Source organism: Lemur catta, chromosome X (assembly GCF_020740605.2).
Source record: "Lemur catta isolate mLemCat1 chromosome X, mLemCat1.pri, whole genome shotgun sequence".
Classification (NCBI taxonomy): Eukaryota; Metazoa; Chordata; class Mammalia; order Primates; family Lemuridae; genus Lemur; species Lemur catta.
The window spans coordinates 17,219,081-17,239,841 of NC_059155.1; the positions used below are offsets into that span (position 1 = coordinate 17,219,081).

The following is a 20,761-nucleotide window of genomic DNA, read 5'->3' on the forward strand; positions in this document are numbered from 1 at the left end:
AGCCACAAAAGAAACTAAAGATTTTTGTTTCAATCATCTAGTGCAACTGACCTTTTGTTTGCAATTTCAGAATTATTCCATGTACACTTACTGTAATATACTATCTGTTGGTTACAAACTAGTTTATACACAGAGTAGTGGTTATATTTAACATAATAAACTTGATCATTTCATTTATTTTGGTATAAACCTTTTGCTGCCCCCTGGAGAAAATTGTTGGTTAATGCAAAAGTATAAATGGAGATTGCTTCATCTTGAAGGGAAAAAAACTCGAAATTTTGTATAAATATGTTCATTTTATAAAAATGTTTAAAACCTGTTTTAGCTTTCCCGTGTTACTATACGATGAAACCTTTTTATTTTAGACATACTACTTATTAGATTGTACACTTTCTCCCAATGGTTTGCAAATTAAGAATACATTCTTAATTTCTTTCTCTAAACATTGATGTGAAGTCATGTATACTCCAACAGAGGGAAATTTGGTAGGTGCTCCATATAAATAAAGCATATATAAGAAATTCTAGAAAAACTGTGATGGTTATGCATTGGTAAATATATGAAAAATCTGCTCTTTTTACTATGTTTTGTCACTTACACAATATAACATGCTTTCTTGTTTGCTAAATTAAATATTGACTGTTTCTTATCATCATATAAGTGCATTTAAGTTTGTTTAATTGGTTGTAATGCGAGTTATTTGGACTTTTAACTAATTTTCTTTTTTTTTTCTCTCCCCAGAAAGGATGAAATGGTGAATCCAATCTGTTAATTTCCTCTTCTCAATTTTAAACTGTGGTTGCTTAAGACTGAAGCAATCATGGTGAACCTGAGGAACGCGGTGCATTCGTTCCTGTAAGGATATTATTATTATTATTTTAATAAAAATACAACTTTGTGTGTCAGCTTGCTCAGAGATGTTAAAAATGCTTCTATATGACCACTCAACTATATTTGCCTCAATCTGCATAAATGACTTGCATCCCAAAAGACTAATATTATGAGTGTTTCCTATTCAAAACTAATAAATGGGGGGAAAAGCAATGATTTGAACTCCAATTAAACACTATAGCTAATGTACTCAAACAAATAATATAGTGATAATATCCTCAATTCAAATAATTCCAATGCTCATGGTTGCTTTCTCCATTTATAAAACTTAGAAAAGTTCTTTCCTTTTCCTTCCTACATAAACTGAAGAGTCAAGAGAATACAATGTCCCTGGTTTAATGAAGAATAGTTGAGGTAGCGAAAGAGAAGGTCAGAAGTGAAAGGGTTAAGGTTGGGAGATGTAGCTCGACAGAAGACAACAATTCCATCCTTGGGAAGTCTTGATATAATGATCCAGTAGTTGAAGTCAATAGAATGCAACATAAAAGGGGCAGGTAAAGAACCAGATTCAAGTACTAAGCGATTGTAAATTTGATCTAATCCAGGTATGTTTTCTTTCTTACATAGTAAAATGTTGGAGTGGTTTTTTCCAACCCTACTCTTTGAGGAAGAGGGCATGGAAAAAGAGATCCAAAGCTGTGTAAACTCTGAGCAGTACAGTTGAGAAGCCCTGAATCTCCTTGCTACTATGTGGTCTCCTCTATGATTCCTGTAAAAGAGCTCACCCAGGGAAAGTTTACAGAGTACAGGAGATATAAAGTACATCAACATAGGACACTCTGCAATGTGCATCACTATAGCCCATCTTGGATGTCATTCTTGTGATGATAGTCTCATGTATGCATGATTCCAAGGGAACCAGAGCAGACATTTAGAAATGGAAAAGGTGGAGGACAGTGATAAAGAAGAGGAAAGAGTCAGGTGTAGGAAAATGAAAGGACAAATGTTCCCATTCCATGAGCCTGTGCCAACTCAGTATATAGCCATTTGCCCATATACCAAAATGTCGGGCTGCCTTAAAGGGCACCAAATTACTCTGCTATGAAATTTAAGAATTCATATACATTTTTTCCCATTCTATTGAGACAAAGGATCATTCCCCTCTTCTAACAATGTCCATTGTCATATATCATGCAAAAACTCATCAGATTTAAAATGTATTCAGACTCTTAAACTAAATTATCATTTTGTTTATCTACTAAGAATGTAAAATGATATTTTCATTAAAAATTTAGAAGCACTGAGTAAATTATTTGCATCATTCAGAGAGACATTATGACTTGTGTACATATTTTATGAGATTCCTGTGGGCTTAATAACAATTAATGTAAGCTTTAAGAGCTAGACATAAATTGCTCCTCTTTTGTAAAAGGACTTTATATATTTCACTGAACACATAGGTATTAAAACTTAGGTTTTAATACAGCCAATTCTTGACTCAAACTGTACAAAAGTAATTCATGTAACTAAAACATTTGTACCTCTGTTAACATTCTAAAATAAAAAAAGAAAAAATGTCAAAACAAAAGAAAATATAGCCAATTCTTGATTACAAATCTGTGGAAAATAGAATTGAATTTTAATAAAAATCATAAAACCTTTCCCATAAGTATTGCTCAATAATTGAAGCCAGGAAACTGAAGTAAATATTCTTTTAAGATCTATCCCAAGACTATTACCTTATTTTGTAATCCATAAAAGATATATTAAGATCCAACAAGACTCCTCAGTGGTTCAATATTTGTCTCATGGATTCTTTCATTTAAAAAAAGAAAAAGATTTCTGACCAGTAGAGATAATTACTCGAAGTGTTGTTTTCTACCTCCAAATTCTAAGGTTTTCAAATTATAAAAATTCATAATTGGAAATAGATTTTTCATGTATATTTCTGTTATGTACAACTTTATCCTGCACTCCTTTACCATTTTTAGAGACATATGAAAGAATTTAGATGTTCTCACAATTTACTTAGAAAATTTGAAGTTGGACTGTATATTCTACTAAGATCTTAAGAATAAATACATTTGTGATTCTGCAGTCAACAATTGAAGAAACAGCTTAGTATTTGAGATAAAATTTTGTGGGACTACTTGAGATGATCATCAGCTAATTTAAACCGGAAACATTTTTTTTTTTTAATGACAGCAGGACAGGGTTTTCATCAGCTAGGCCAGGAAGAACCCTGGAAAAGACTCTGGACTTAAAATTACTTTCTGAGCCTAGTTCTACCTACATAGGTATTGTCTTGAAATAAAATTGGGACTTAAATTTTTGGAAAATTTTGAAATACTTGAATTGAGGTATAGCAACCATAAAATACTTTTGTTTAACTTTGAAGACAGAAAGCAGGTAAGCTCCAGCATTTACTGAGGGCCTATTATGACACAGCTACTATTTTCAGGACTTTACATATATAATATCATTTAATTTTAACAAAAACCATGTAATAGAGATCATCCTTGTACAAATGAGGAAACTGATATTCTGATAGGTTGAGTGACTGATCGAAACATCATTGAAGTCATATAGCCAGTCCATTGGCCCTCTGCCAAATACAACAAATACAGTGACAGAGTAATCAAACCTGGGAAAAAATAATTTGTTTCTATTTATTTTGTCCTTTATTTCAATAATGTCTGCTCATCTCAATCACAAATTAATTATGCTATAGATTTTGGAATTGTGATATTTTTGCTTATTTTTAATGTTACAAGAAAATAATATATTAGGAAGACTTTACTGATTACTTCTGATTATTTGATAAAAATTACTATGTATGTCTTCTCCCTCCAAGTTGCTTAGAATATCAAGTAGCTTTGACTAATTATGAAGTAATTTTAAACTAAATGTCTGAGGTATTAGTTTTATATCCATTATAGCATGGGAAAGTCAGTATATTTTCATGATTTCTTTATTGTCTTTAAAGACATGGAAGCATATTAACAGAGATTAAGAGAAATCAAGAGAAATGATTTTAAAATATGCTAGGAAATTATTTCAATATTTTAACTTAGGTTTAAATGATGCCAATATTTTTTCTGGCTACGTGTTCCAGTTTTAGTTCAGAAACTATGGTGCATGTGTGTATGTAATATTATGAATATGATATGATTATGATAATTTTAATCATCTAGTTTTACCACTGTAAATTCTCTGATAATGGTAATGAGAAATGAGTCAATCAAATCATACATATATTATCCTTGCATAGAGATACTATTTTCAGTTCAAAGAACAAGTGACTGAGATAATGAGATAAAAGCACTTACCTAGAGAACACATAGACACTGGGTGTTATAATGTCAATGTTTTCCAGCCCTCCGATTCCAGAAAGAATTTTCCTTCAACTGTCTTGCATAGAAAACTATATAGCATATATCGTGCTAGTAGAAGCAATTTTCTATTCTAGAAATAATATAAAGATTTAACAACCACTACATATAGGAAAGATATCCTCATGTTGCCATTTAATATTTACTAAATAACTATTATTGCACATAGAATAAACATAAAACAACCATTCACAGATAATATTCCTTGTTTTTAAGCAGAAAATATTGAGCATGCATGTCTGTCTTGTCTATTTTATTAAGGAAAATAAATGTTAGTTTTATCAGACATTATAGGAGCTTACACTTTGAGAGAACACTTATGTATGTAACTTAAATAATTCTTACATTGTCATGCAGGGAAATTAATTTAGGATGTGCAGAAGACAACCACTTCCAACTCTTGCAGTAGCCTGCCAGCTGGCCTGAAATTCCTACTAGTAGAATCTACCTAAGTACCATCATGAGAAATGTACATTTTAAATGACCAAAGAAACTTAGTTCCCAGTGCATGAAAAGTAAGAAACCCATAGGTATTCATCATCAGCAAAAATCATTATCTAACCTAGAACAGGACATAGAAAGCATAAGACAGTAATGGGGAGAGTGGCAGGAAGAGGGAAAGTTTATAGCACAAGACATTAAGAAACTAATGAACCAGTATAAAGTCACTTTGCAAGTGCAAGAAAGTAAGATGAGAACTAAAAAAGTATGTACTGTTGTCAAAATCTACTGTGCCTCTTCCTAACACTTGCCTGAAGTAGGTCTAATGGCAACTTATTCCTTCTTAGCTTTGGATCAAAAGAGGCAACTTCCAATTTTCTTGTCAGGGTACTGGATCCTTTAAGAAAATCTCCCTTCACTCTGTTGTCAGCTGTCTAAGAGGATATCTAGAAGGAAACAATATTTTTAAAATGTAAAGAATAGTCTATTACAGCAAATCAAACAATTCTGTGGTTTCAGATCACAATAAAAGTTAAAAATACAGGCTTTGAAATCAGTGGGAACTGAGTATGGGACGCTGGCCCTGTCATCTATTGGCTGTATTGGCTTGAGAAAGTTACTTAACCTTTCTGAACCTCATTCTGTCTTATCGTCTGCATAATGGATATACCTAAGTACTGCATGAGGTTGTTGTATGAGATCAAATGAGATAATACAAATATATTTCAATAAACTAAGTTCCTAACTCATAATAACCATGCAAGAAAAATTAATATTCTTTGGATAGAAAGAAGAAATGCTAAAGTTTAATTAAGAGAGTAGAAATGATGATGATGATGGTGATAATGATTGCTGAAGGAAAAGCAATTATTTTGTATAAGCAATAAACTGTGTGTAAGCAATATAATATGTACCTGACTGGTTTTTTTCTTCTTCTTAATTTTCAGTGTGCACCTAATTGGCCTATTGGTTTGGCAATGCGATATTTCTATAAGCCCAGTAGCAGCTATAGTAACTGACATTTTCAATACCTCCGATGGTGGACGCTTCAAATTCCCAGACGGGGTACAAAACTGGCCAGCAATTTCAATCGTCGTAATAATAATCATGACAATAGGTGGCAACATTCTCGTAATCATGGCAGTAAGCATGGAAAAGAAACTGCACAATGCCACCAATTACTTCTTAATGTCCCTAGCCATTGCTGATATGCTAGTGGGACTCCTTGTCATGCCACTGTCTCTGCTTGCAATCCTTTATGGTAAGTACAATTTTATTAGCTTTTCAATCTCAGATCATGTCATAAATTTGTGTCAGGTACCATAGTAAACACTCATAGAGTTAATTATTTTGCTTGTAACATTCTGAAAAAGAAAAAACTAAATTGTTTGACAGAAGGAATTAGATATTCGTATCACATTTATTAAATAAATCAGTAGCAGAGCCTTCAAAAAGCAAAACAGACATTTTGTAATATGTTAAAGTCATGCGTAGATGTTCTCTTGCTCAGTGACATTCGTAATGAATGAGGAGTTGCCTTACAATGTAAGAATGGGATAGTTCCAGAAGCATCTCCCAACCCCTGTGTTCTGGCCAGTATGCATACTAGTACCATCTCTAATACAAAGAAAGAAATGGCTCATCTTGTTTAATAAATATATTTTAAGTAATTCTTTTTATTGCTGCCAAACTAAGTGCTTTGCACAAAATAGGCACTCAGTAATAACTATTCTTCTGCTTCATGGAGCCTGCAATTCATGTTTTTACAAGGAGACAGGAGATAACATAATTAATTACTAAGTATATAAGCACAAATTCACGTCATCACTATAAAAATTCAGGCACTGACCAAGTTTCATATATTGATTTTAGAGAGGTTTTTAATTTTTCTTTTGATTTTCTGCCATCTCATTGTTCTGTTTATTTTAACCTAAATTTTGTTCCTAGCTAATATTTATGATGGACAATTGAAATTGCTTATACAATTCTACAAAATATCTTTACCAGGAAGTTGAAGAGCCCAGTTTGAATTTAATTGATCATATGCTTATCTTACAAAGAAGTAAAATAGACTTCCAGTTCCCTGGAGTATATAATGGAATTAGACTAATAGAAATAATATTGAAAGTGTATCTAGTTCTCAAATCCTAAAAGAAAATCAAAGCATCCAGAAAATAATCTCTCATGAAACTTAAAAATTAATTAGTGTGTTTTAAACATACAGTGACAGTAGATTATCTTAATAGGCATTTTATAAAGTGTTCTCAGAAAATATGTTTTTCCAATCCTCATTGAGTTTCAATGATGCATTAACCTCAAAGTATCAGTATTTTAGCTGCTCAGTGGGCATTTTGCCACTTTATAGCTCTAAAATTAAGAAAAGTTTACTGGAATGAAGTGAAATTGTGGTTTAGAAGGTATACTTTGTCCTGTGGTGTCTGTTTCATTTGCCAGTTTCTTCCTTAGAAAAAAAATATATCCGAGTGGCCAAATAATGGCATTGGCATAAATCCAAATCTCCTAACACATCTATTTCCCCTCCAAAAAAAAAACAAAGAACAGGAAAAACAGATAAAACTACACAATACCACCACCAAGTTTGGAGAACACTCAAATTCCAAATTACCTTTAAGTAGAAAAACAAAATCACATTGAGTTATCTATTAGGCTCCCACCACATATTGTTGTGTAGAGGAAGGGCAGTCCAGGAGAAACTGCAAGAAAGAGATAAGAGGAAAACTCTTAGGAAGCCTAAGATTGATCTAAAATCACCACAAGAAAATAAGTCTACACCAAGTATGAAAATACTGAAAAGTTTCTCTAGAAGGTCAACCTTTAGGTAAGGGCTGTAAAAGTGTGCCTAGGACTCAAGAATGCAGCCTAGGAAAAGCAACTATGCGGAGGTAGAAAGGGTAAAAAAGAAGCGAGAGGTGATTTTTGAAAAAAATGCACAATGAAAGTTAAAAGATACAAGAGGGGAAAATTTCTCATCTTACAAGACAAAAAAATTTCAGCATATAAGGACCCATCACCCCAACCCTACAGTCCCCAAAAGTCCCCCAGTAAAGAAATCATACTTTGACACATGGAGAAAAGAGGATGCTCTTGAGCTTGGAATCTTGGAAGTCACCTACAAACCTCCAGCCCCGTTCATAGAAATTCAGAGATGTAACCAATCTTCACCTATAGCCAACTACCATGAAAAGAAATCAGAATATGGGAATCAAAAGAAAGCATTTGATGAAAATTCCAAATTCCGCCAATAAAGAATGAACAAGCAAAAGAAAACTATGACAAAACAATTCAAATGAAATTAAATATCTTCAAACAATCATGCTAAGGTATTAAAAAATAGGTACCTTGAAGTACTAATCTAAAAACTAAGAATAGAAATGGACAAAATTAGGACAACATGAAGCAAAAGTTGATTGAACTCAGGACAAATAAAATAGAAGAAAAAGACAAAGTCATATCAATAAGACCATTAAATTAAAAGTGCTCAAAGAAGAATTAACTCATATAATTAATTCATATAATCACTTAATAAGGAGTATAGAAGAAAAACAGGTAAACAAAGAGAATGAGGATAAGGAAAAAAAAGGTGTCAGAAAGAGGGTTTTTGAAATGGAATATCAACAAAAAAGAACCAATATATGTATGAGAATCCTCAAAAAGGAAAAAATAATAAAATAGAATTAATACTTAAAACTATAATGTTTTTCAAAAATAAAAGAGTCTGAATCTACTTTTGATAAATTCAACCCAGTCCTAGAAAATTGACCTGAAACGATAATATCTGAGACACTAGATTTTAAATATAAAGAAAAAATCCTCAGGGATTCTAGGCAAAGAGAGGCAAAACTTTACAAGAGCAAGAGAGTTAGATTGCCTTACATGTCACAAAAATAACAAAGCGAAGCAACAGTGAAACAATACTTTCAAAAACTTCAACCATTTATAGCACATTCTTTCAAAGGCAAATCTAAAATAACAGAAAACAGATCAATGGTTTCCAGGACCTGAAGGCATTTATTTTGGTATTATGCAACTGTTCTACATCCTGATTGTGATGATGGTTATACAAACATATAAATATTTCTCAAAATTTGAAGAACTATAAATTCTAGTGTACAGTTTTAAAAGGGTAAAAATTATTATATATAAAAGGTACCATAAATTTAAAAATATAAAAATACTCAAAGAAAGTTTGAAACCATAATTTTATATCCAGAGAAGTTGCCCATGAGTGCTATAAAAAATTTGAATTTTTTAAAAACTCAGGGCATTCTGTACTATAAGCTCTTCTTATAAAATAATACTTGTTCATGTAAACTCAGCTGCTAAAGCTCTTCATCATATGAGAAATGTGTTTGGGTGACTCCAATAAAATTTTTCTTATACTAAAAATAAAATAAAATAAAATAAAATAGTGGATGAGATTCATCTAAAAAAGGAATGATTGGAAAAATTTCCTCAAAAAGACTGATGATAAACATTTAATATACTTAATTTTAGAGCTAAGACAAAGTAAAGGTGGTATAAGGGCAGGAGAATACTATATGTTATATGGTAATATATTATGTGTTATATCTCCTAATAAATTATTAAATAGAAAAAAATGCAACTAAAAATTAGGAAAAGAAGAGAAAAGAAAAGGAGAAGAAGAAAGTAGAATAATGGCATTTATTTTTCTATAAACAAAAGGTTGGAGTTAAATGATACCAGAAAAAAAAAACCTGGAAAATCAGAAAGTAATAGAATAAACAAGAAAACATTGGTCTAAGGTCACATGATATAAATACAAAGTTAACCACTACAACAAAAATGCAAACCTTCCTAAATACCAAAAGAAATGTAATTAATAGAAAAGCGACAACCAGTCGACTAGATGAATAAATAGAAGGAAAAAATCATAATTCACGTAACGTGAAATCAAACATATCAATAATGGCAATAAACTTGAATGAACCTAACACACTATTAAAAATAAAAGGTTTTCAATTTGGCTTACATAAAAAGAGCCTATATTCTGTATCCAAAAAGAACCCTTAAAATCCAGTGACTGATCATAGCTAAAAGTAAAGGAATGGGCCAAAGTGCACTAAGCAAATGATAACAAGAAAGCAGAAAATTGTGATTTTGATATCTGACAAAGTAAATTTGAAGTAAAAAGAAACAGTAAGAGTGAAAAAGAAGGATACTTATTAATGATAAAAAACCACAGTTAACAACAAAGAAATAGCAGTTAAGAATATCTCTGCATCCAATAACACAGCAATGACTTTTATAAAACAAAAATTAAAACAGATGGAAAATAATCTTTTTGGATACATTCTAATATTAGGAGACTTTAACACATCATACTCAGTACAAGAAAGATTCAACAAAAATAAATAAGGGTATAGATCTTAGGAGTGCATATTAAATTTTACATCCTTATCATAGAAAGTATACCTTCTTCATAAGTGCACATGAAACACTCACAAAAATTAATCCTGTATTAGGTCACAAAGAAAATATTAGAAAAGTAGAAATATTACAGAAAGTCACTTCTGGTAACAATGCAATAATAGAATGTATTTACAAAAGTTTTAAGACCATCTCATCTTGAAATTATAACAAATTTTTTATTGATACATAATAATTGTACATATTCATGGAGTACATATTACATTTTGATACAAGCGTATAACATATGATGATCAAATCGGGGTAATTGGGACATGATTCACCTGAAACATTTATCATTGCTTTATTTTGGGAACATTTGAAAACTTCTAGCTATTCTGAAACATAATAAATTATTGTTAACTATAGTTGCCCTATTGCACTGTTGAACACTAGAACTTTTTCCTTCTATTTAACAGAATTACCCCTTCACCAACACCTTTTCATTACCCTTTCCCACCACCCTTACCAATCTCTAGTAGCCACCATTCTATTCACTACCTCCTTGAGATCAATTTTTTACAGAAAGACAAATATTGTATTTTCACACTCATATATGGGACCTAAAAATTATAACAAATTTTAAACAACTCTTGGTCAAAAAGACAAATGTAAACAGAAATTATAGAATTTCTTTTAAAATTTGATAGCATAAGCACTGCATCTCAAAATCTATAGGCTATACTTAAAACAGTGATCAGAGGAAAATTCACAGCCTTAATCACATTTATTAGTAAAAAATTAAAGTATACAAATAAATTCCCAGCAAGAAAACTTGGAAAAGAACTACAAAGTAAACCAAAAGAAAGCACAAAGAATTAAAAAATAAAGATACCCTAACTCGGTCTAAGAAGCAAGTTAAAGATGACAGCTATGAAAGATCTAGAGGTCCTGGTAGAATTGTCAGAGGTCTCAGCTCACTGCTGGATTACTCAGTTTCTCCCTTAGCCCAGTCCTGCCTTCCTCAGTTTTTTTATAGGTATTTCTCTGAGACCTTTCCCCAATAAACTTTCTGCATGCCCTTAAAAAAATAAAAAAAAAGATAAAAGCAAGAATTCCATGAGTAGAGAATAAAACAATAGATTTAATAAATCAAAATTGTGGTTTTTTAAAAGAAGATTTCTTTTTGTTTCAAGATATTAAAGGGGTACAAATGTTTTAGGATATATGGATTGCTTTTGTAGTGCTTCAATTCCAGCTATAGGTGTGCCTATCACCCAAGTAGTGTTCATAGTACCCATTAGGTAGGTTTTTTCCCCTCTCCTTCTCTCCCACCCCCCTGATTGATTTCCACTGAGTTTTACTTCCCCCTGTGCACATGTGTACTCATGGTTACTTCCGATTTAATAGTGAGTACTTGTGGTGTTTGTTTTTCCATTCTTGAGATAATTTACCTAGGAGAATGGTCCCCAGGTCCATCCAGATTGTTGCAAAAAGTATTAATTCAGCTTTTTTTTATGTATGAGTAGTGCTCCATGGTACACATATATCACATTTTACTAATCCACTCATGAATTGATGGACACTTGATTTGATTCCACATCTTTGCAATTGTGAATTGTGCTACAATAAGCATTTGAGTGCAGGTGTCTTTTTGATGCAAAGTATTCTTTTCCTTTTGGTAAATATCCAATAGTGGGATTGCTGGATCAAATAGTGGGTCTACTTTTACTCCTTTGAGGTTTCTCCATACTGTTATCCATAGAGGCTGGACTAATTTGCAGTCCCACCAACAGTGTATAAGCATTCCTTTCTCCCTGCATCCATGTCAGCATCTATTATTTTTGGACTTTTTAATAAAAGCCATTCTGACTGGGGTAAGGTGATATCTCATTATGGTTTTAATTTCCATTTCCCTGATGATTAGTGATGTTGAGCATTTTTTCATACGTTTATTGTCTATTTGTCTTCTTTTGAGAAGCTTCTGTTCATGTCTTTTGCCCACTTTTTAATAGAGTATTGTGAAACTATTAGAAAAATAAGAAAGTTCTCTATTAACTGATATGGATTATGAATGGAATCAAAATAACCCAACTCTATTTGAAATTAATAACATAACCACTCTGAAGTGGACAGTTCCAAAAAAACCTAACCCATATAACTTTAAAACACAATATTTGTACTATATACATTGAGTATGGAGATAAAGAAAACTGTAAATAAAGGAACTCTAGATGGTAGGTTTGATTTTATTGGTGGCATACAATAGCAATTCTGAAACTATTATTTGTGTATCCTGGGATTGTGTAAGTGTGTGAATATACTAAAGATAATAGAAGCCAGGTTTCTCACTGTTACATAAGGAGATGGAGGTATGACTACATGGTGAGTGCCAGACGCACTGTCTGGAGAATGGACACGCTTGAAGCTCTGACTCAGGGGGATGGGCGTGACATGGACAATGTATATAACCTGAACTTATGTACCCCCATGATGAGCTGAAATTAAAAAAAAAAAATTGAAAAAGGGGAAGGCAATAATAAATCCTATGGTGTTGGCTTAATATTCATACTATCAGTGTAAATTCATGGCAATGATAGATAATAGAAAGATAAAGAGATAGGTAACAGATAGATTAGTATTTATATCCATATTTAGAATTATTTCCTGGTCTGTCTATTAAGCCATTTTAGAAGCAATGTTATATGAGCAGCAATGAATACAAACAGAAATAGGGACTCCTTAGGGGAATGGTTAATTTCAGGGATGGAGAAGGAATATTACATGAGACTGGAACATCTTTTGAGCTGAAAAGTAAGGAAGTGCTCAAAGAGTGATGTTAACATATGAACATATCAAAAAGACACAGGAACCAGCTTTACAGGGCCCCCACTGACAAAATCTGGGAACATTCAAGCATTAAGCTTAATGATGAGAGTTTTGATATCAACAAAAATAAAGAAAGCCTAATAAAGACTATGTCTTCTGCTATATTCCACCATTAAAGTCTAGAAAAAATTCAAAAACAGCTATCTGAGGACTCAGAAAAATAAACAAAAGAAGGCAGTTTGGGGGGAAATCAAAACTTAGAGAAGTAACCTATAGGAAAGTGAGGTTCCCAGGTTTTTTCTCCCTCTTTTCTCTAGCAGCTTTGTAGCGAGGACAGGACTCAGTCACAAAGCCAGTGGACCAGGGAAAGAGGCCTTTGTCCACCAGAGAGTATCGGAGGGAATCCCATTGAGGCAGACGTGGAAAAAGGTTTCTTTAATTCTGTGTATAAACCTGAACAAGTGCCAGTCTCAACCCTGAGCTTTACATAAATAGGACAGACCCCAAGAAGCATAGAAAAGCTTTAAAAAATTGAACTTATTTAAACAACCATCCAAGTCTCGGGCTGTGCCCTGGGTGGCACTTGTGTGGGACAGACCCAAGGCAGCATAGCCAAGGTTATAAAAACAGGAAAGACATTGAATTCACTGTTCACAGAGGCAAGACTGAACTTTAAGTCTGAACCTAACTAGGTTCACTGCCTACTAAAACAAACAAGTAAACAAAATCAGCATCAAGAAGATTCTAACAAGAATAAATACAATGCCCAAAATATCTAGAATATAATTTAAAATTACTTGACATAAAAATATCCAGAAAATATGAAAAATTCTTAAAGAAAATGAACAGATGCCAAACTCAAATTACCGAGATGTTAGAATTATCAGACAAAGCCTTTAAAGCAGCTGTGGTAATAATACTCCGTGTAGTAATGAATAGAAATTAATGGAAATATGGAGGTTCTCAATGGGTAAAAAGAAACCATAAACAAGAAAACATAAAAAATTGAAAATTTTAGGACAAGAAACTACAATATCTAGTATTTTTAAAAAATTATAGGATGGGCTCACTAAGAGAAAAGAGATGACAGAGGCAAGAGTCAGTGAACTCTTTTTGAAGATGGATCAACAGAAATTGTCCAAACTGAAGAGTAGAAACACTAAAGAAAAAATTAAACATTCCTTTATTTATTTTTTTAAACAAATTTACAGTTTTTATTCAAATTATATCAATTGTCCCACTAATACACTTTTTCTGGTCCAGATTCCAATCCAGGATCCCACGTTACATTTAATTGACATGTCTTCTTGGTCTCCCCCCGCCATGATCCTCAGCCTTTGTTTGTCTTTCCTGGTCTTGACATATGTGAAGAATGTTAAGATTAAATTCAGGTTATACATTGTTGGGAAAATCTCACGTAACTGATGCAGTGCTACTTCCTCTAGGGGTCAGGAGAGTCTCATCAGAATTTAGGGGCTCAACATCCTCAGCTTCATCAGGGTATTCCCACATGCCCTCATTCCAACATATAAGATACAACTTATTTCCCAATCAGAGCCCTCATTTTAATAATTGATACACTGTGAGGCTGGGCCTTCCACTTACATTATAATTCAGCTAATCACAGGACAAGATATTCTGCATTTAATTTTTAGCAATCTTGGCCCTGTGGCTGTAGGAAATAAGGGTTTCTTTCAGGGCATACATAGAAGTTTTGAGGTTATTTATGTGGCACTTGAATAAACATTGCTTTAATAACCTGTGGGATTCTATCAAATTGTAGAATATTTGTGTTATTAAAGTCCCAAAAGGAGAGGAGAAAAAGATTGGTGCAGAAAAATATATTTGAACAAAAAATTGGGCAGTAATTTCCCAAATTTGGTGAAAATTTAGATTCAATTTAAATTCAAGAAGTTCAGCAAACCTCAAATAGGAGAAACTCAAGGAAAACCGTGCCCAGACACATTATGATCAAATTGCTATACACCAATAATAAAATGAAATGAACTACTGATACATAAAATGACACAGACAAACCCTAAAATATACTTAGTTGAGTGAAAACAGTCACACAAAAATACATACAACGTGTATCCATTCATATACAATTTTCGAAAATGCAAGCCAATCAACAGTGGCAGAAAGATGATCAGTGCTTGGTGGTCACAATCTGGAGTGGGGTGGAGCAAATGAAAGAGGTTATTAAATGGCAAGAGGAAAATTTGGGGCACAATGAATATGTTCATTATCTTGATAGTAGTGATGATTTTGCAAACATTTTATATCTATCTCAAATTGCACACTTTAAATGTATGCAGTTTGTGGTTTGTCAATTATACCTCAATAAAGCTGTTAAAAAATTGTCAGATGCAGCTAAAGTAGTGCTTAGAGAAAGATTTATGGCATTAATAATTTATTTTAAAAATAGGAAGGTCTCACGTCAGTAATCTAAGTTTCCACTTTTAGAAACTAGAAAAGAAGAGCAAATTAAACCCAGTTCAAGCAGAGAGGAGGAAATAAGAGAATTCAAAACAGAAATCAGTGAGAATAAAAATAGGAGAACAATAGGCCAGGCGTGGAGGCTCACACCTGTAATCCTAGCACTCTGGGAGGCCGAGGTGGGTGGATCGTTTGAGCTGAGGAGTTCGAGACCAGCCCGAGCAAGAGCGAGACCCTGTCTCTACTAAAAATAGAAAGAAATTAGCTGGAGAACTAAAAATATATAGAAAAAATTAGCTGGGCATGGTGGCACATGCCTGTATTTCCAGCTACTAGGGAGGCTGAGGCAGAAGGATTGCTTGAACCCAGGAGTTTGAGGTTGCTGTGAGCTAGGCTGATGCCATGGCACTGTAGCCTGGGCAACAAAGTGAGACTCCGTCTCAAATAAATAAATAAATAAATAAATAAATAAATGGGAGAACAATAGAGGAAAATCAGTGTAGCCCGAAGCTCACTATTTTATAAGATTAATGAAATTGATAAGCCTCTAGCTAGACTCATCAATTAAAAATGGGGGGATTCAAATTATCAGTATCAGTAATGAAAGAGGAAACATCACTACAGAACTTACAGACGTTAAAAGATAACAATATTATGAAAAACTTTATGCCTATCAATTCAACAACTTATATGAAATGAACCAACATTCTTAAAGATATAAACTCCCAAAGATTACTTATGAAGAAACGGTTACCCTGAATAGTCCTATAAAAAAGCTTCCCAAAAAATCTCCAGACATGAATGGTTTCACTGGCAAATTCTACTATACATTTCAGGAAGAAAAAAATAAGAATTCTACATAATCTCTCCCAGAAAGTGGAAGCATAGGAATACTTTCATATCATGTTATGAGGCCAGGGTTACCCTGATAATAAATCCATAGACATTATAATCAAGAAAATTAGAAATCAATATCTTCATTATCATAGATGCAAAAATTCTTAAGAAAATGTTATCAAATTGAATTCAGCAGTACATAAAAAGGATAATACATTCCAATACAGCTGGTCCAACATTCAAAAATCAATTTATGTGATTCCCCATCGCAACAGACTAAAGAAAATAAAACCCATATGATCATCTCAATTATGGATTGGTAGATACAAAAAAGATATTTGGCAAAAATCAACACCCATTCAAGATAAAAATTATCAGAAAACTAGGAATAGAAGGAAAGTTCCTCAACCTGATAAGGGGGATCTATAAATATTCTTACACTGATATCATACCTTATGATGAAACAGCAAATGATTTCTCCTGAACTTCAGTGATAAGATCAGGATGTCCTCTTTCACCACTTGTATTCAACATTATACTACAGGTCCTAGCCAGTGTAATAAGGCAAGAAAAATTAATGAAATATTTATAGATCAGAAGGAAAGAAACAAAACTGCTTTTATATGAAAATGACATAATTGTCTACATAGAAAATCCCAAGGGATCTACAAAGGAGCTCCTAGAAATAATAAACTAGACTGCTTCTAAAATGGCCCCCAATGATCCCTGCCTCCCGGTATTTATTTTCTTGTGTAATCCCTTCCTCTTTTTTGTGAGAATATAGTAAAAGTGATTGGATGCCACTTCTGAGATTAAGTTGTAAAAGACTGTGACTTTTGTCTTGCTGGCCCTTTTTCTCTTGCTGGCGCTCTCTCTTGTGCATTTGCTCCCTTGCTCTGATGAAGCAAGCTGCCATGTTGTAAGCTGCCCTATAGAGAGGCTCACGTGACAAGGAATTGAGGGAAGCCTCCAACATCTAATGAGGGACTGAAGCCTTCAATCCAAAATCCAATAAATTATATCAACCATGTGAGTGAGCATCAAAGTGAATCTTTCTTCAGTTGAGCTTTGGAGAGGTTACAGCCTGGCTGACATCTTGATTGCAGCTTATGAAACATGCTGAAGGAGAAGATATGGTGTGACCAGATTCCTGATCCACAGAAATTGTGAGATAATAAATATTTATGCATTCACAGATAATTAGAACAATTAATAAGTGAGTTTAGTGAGCTTTGAAGATGCAAAACCCATATTCACAAATAAATTGTGTTTCTATATAGTAGCAGTGAAAGTTAAAGAGTACTATTTCTAATATTATCAAAAAATATGAAAATCAGAAGTGTAAATCTACCAAAATATGTATAGGAGTTGTATGCTGAAAACTTCAAAACACTGATGAAACAAATTAAAGAAGCCCAAACAAATGGAGAGATATGCCCTGATTATGGATTGGAAGAATCAATATTCTTAAGATGTACATTCTCTCCCAAATGATCTGTAGATTCAACATAGTTCCAATCAAATTCTCAGCAGATGTTTTTTGTAAAAATCAACAAGCTGATTGATTCCTAAAATTTATTGGAAAGGCAAAGGAACTACAACAGCCAAAACAGTTTTGAAAAACAACAAAATTGGAGAACTCATAGTACTTTATTTTAGGGTTTATTGTCAAGCTGTAGTAATCAAGAAGAATGCTACTGTTGGAAGGATAAGTGCATATATAAATAGATATGAAGAGATTATCCAGAAGCTAACAAATATGGTCAATTAATTTTTAACAAAGGTTCAAAGGAGAAAAAATAGTCTTTTCAACAAATGTTGCTGGAAATCCATATCCGAAGTAAAGAACCTCAATCCATATTTCACACCTTACAAAAATTAACTCAAAATGAAATACAGAGCTAAACTTAAAATACAAAATTATTAAACTCCTAAAAGAAAACAAGAGAAAATCTTCATGATATTGAGTCAGACCAAGAGTTCTTAGCTAGGTCATCCAATACCATGAGCCATAAAAAGGATGGATAAATTGGACTTTATCAAAATTAAAAACTTTTGCTCTTTGAATGACACCATTGAGCAAATGAAAGGGAAGCCACAGGTTGATAGAGAATATTCAACAGTAACATATCTAGTAAAGAATTTGTATCCAGAATAGATGAAGAACTCTCCAAACTCAAAAACAACAACAAAAAAAACCAGTTAATAAAAAATTAACAAGAGATGTGAACAGATACTTCAACAAAGAGGATATGTAGATATCAAATAAAAATAAAATAAAGTCATAAAAACCTTTGTAGTAATTAATCAAAAGGATAGAAAATCATATATCTTTTATGAAAAAATTAAAAATCATTACTGGCCCTAAATCTATTTTCGTAATAAATTGAACATAACCTCAAATTACCCCTTACCATTACATGATATTTCATTATGTACATTTTCATTCATAGAGCTACTGTTTACAGATTAAAGCTAGCTTAAAAATATGAGTCCACTCAATTCCCATATAGCTAATAGATTTTAAGTTTAGGTGATCACAAAGACTTGACTTTTTAAAACTTACTGGTTTAGGAAGCCAGATAACACCCATTTTCCTTGTGGCAGGTTGACATGTTTTTGTCTGAGTTCATGCATCTATGTGTAAGTACAACTACTTCAAGAAATGGCTGGTGCTTTCAAAGGTAGTGAAATGTGTTATTATTGTACAGCATCAGTGCAATTCCACTAGCAATGAACTCTTAAAAAAAATCATGAACAGTTTTTCCTCTGCTAAATCTTACTTGAAAACACTGAATCTGTAACACCCACCCTGTCATTGTTCAAGTACGTTGTTTTTCTGCCTTTCTTTTCCCATCTTGTTATGCTGTTATTGTATGTGTATTTGAGGTGTCATGTTTAATCTGTTCTGTTTTCCATTACTTTGAAGAAATTAGAATACATATCCAAGATCTGTGTAGATAAATTAGTTACATAAAGATATGTTATCCAACTTGTCAACACTGTCTAGAGGCGAATCTTTTTTTTTTTTTTTTTTTTTTTTGAGCCAGTGTCTTGCTCTGTTGCCCGAGCTAGAGTGCAGTGGCATCATCCTAGCTCACTGAGGCCTCAAACTCCTGGCCTCAAGGGATCCTCCTGCTTTGGCCTTCCAAAATGCTGGGATTACAGGCGTGAGCCACCACGCCCAACCTAGAAGCTAATCTTTAAGGAAATTGCATATAATTAATTGCATAAAGCTTTACAGGAAGCTACAATAATCATAGCTAACATTTGTTATTTCCAATGTGCCAAGCACTGTTTTAAGTGCTTTACATGTATTTAATTATTTAGTTCTCACAAACCATGTGAGTTATATTCTGTTATCATCCCCAATTTACATATGATAGAACAGAGGAAGGTCATTAGGTAACTCACAGAGGGTTACATAGTTATTGTAGAGCAGGGATTTTAAACTGAGGCTGTCTGGCTTTAGAAGCTGTTTTTAAACACTACAATAGATAACAGAGAAGATACAGCATCCTTTGTCAAAGAGACAAACCGAAGTAAATACCTACAAATGAATGTGGCAGACACACAATAAAAACACCAATATGCCCAGTTTTAGTCAGACGGCAAGATCACACACATCAGATAAGGAGGTGATGAGACTGAGGTTGTATGAAAGGATTGGACTAGAGCTGGGTAAAGGTAGTTCAGGACTTCACAGGGATGGTGAGAATGGCTAAAGTTTGAAGAACAAACAGTTTCATTGGAGTTTGGGTATATTCATGTCAAGTACATCCATGTCCTTAACAGCTGTTATCACTTTAAATTCTCACCAAAACCTCATTTTATAGACATTAAAATTGAGGATCATTTATTTGACAATCATTTATTGAGCACCTACCATATACCAGGCACACTTGTAGGTTCTGTGTTCAGTGCACAAAACAGTAACAAATTCCTGCCCTCATGCAGCTTACATATATGTCTCACTTAGGCAATGGCTTGCCCAAGGTCACATCATTAGACTAGTAGAAAGCAGAGTCAGGATCTGAACTAGATCTAGCTGAGTCTAACATCCATTTTCATTTTTCACTATACCATTTTGAGACTCATAGTTTGCATTTGAAAAGTCAAGAGGGGTTTTTTGGGAGAAGGAGAGACAGAAAAGCTAAATTAGAGGAAAAGTAGACATCAGGTTGCTTTCCAGAATGCCAAGAGGGTAAGCCTGCTGGTTTAAAAAACCCTTCAAGATATTGACAGAAATGGAGGTAGTTTTGTGAATTGATTCAGTGCCTCAGATGTTCATTGAATGTTTGAGGCCTTTGGTTGTCATTGAGGTATTTAGTTCACAATACGCTTCAAAATGATTACTCTTACTCCTGTAAATATATACAGTTTTTTTGCAGTTGTATACTTCCACAATGACCTCAGTTCTGTAGTTCGAAAATATCGTTATTACTATAATTGCTTTATTATTGCTATAGTTTTCTTCCCCCCCTTGAAACTCCTGCTCACTGCAAACTGGGAAGATCTGCTATGGTAATAGGTAGGATTCTTACTTGGGCTCTATTTTCACAAAAAAACAGAACTACTTGCAAAGAGACTAAGAACATTAAACT

At 33.1% G+C, this 20,761-nt stretch overlaps 1 protein-coding gene across 2 annotated transcripts in view; it reads left to right on the plus strand.

Moving 5' to 3' along the window:
- Nucleotides 1-819: 819 nt before the first annotated feature.
- HTR2C (5-hydroxytryptamine receptor 2C) overlaps nt 820-20,761 on the plus strand; it is a 152,811-nt gene continuing 132,869 nt past the window's right edge. The window contains exons 1-2 of one of the 2 annotated variants that reach the window (XM_045537744.1): nt 820-855; nt 5,612-5,925. In XM_045537744.1, the coding sequence (XP_045393700.1) occupies nt 821-855; nt 5,612-5,925 (349 nt within the window). In that variant the 5' untranslated portion in view covers nt 820. The remainder of the gene's footprint in view (nt 856-5,611; nt 5,926-20,761) is intronic. The other variant, XM_045537745.1, reaches the window with a different exon arrangement.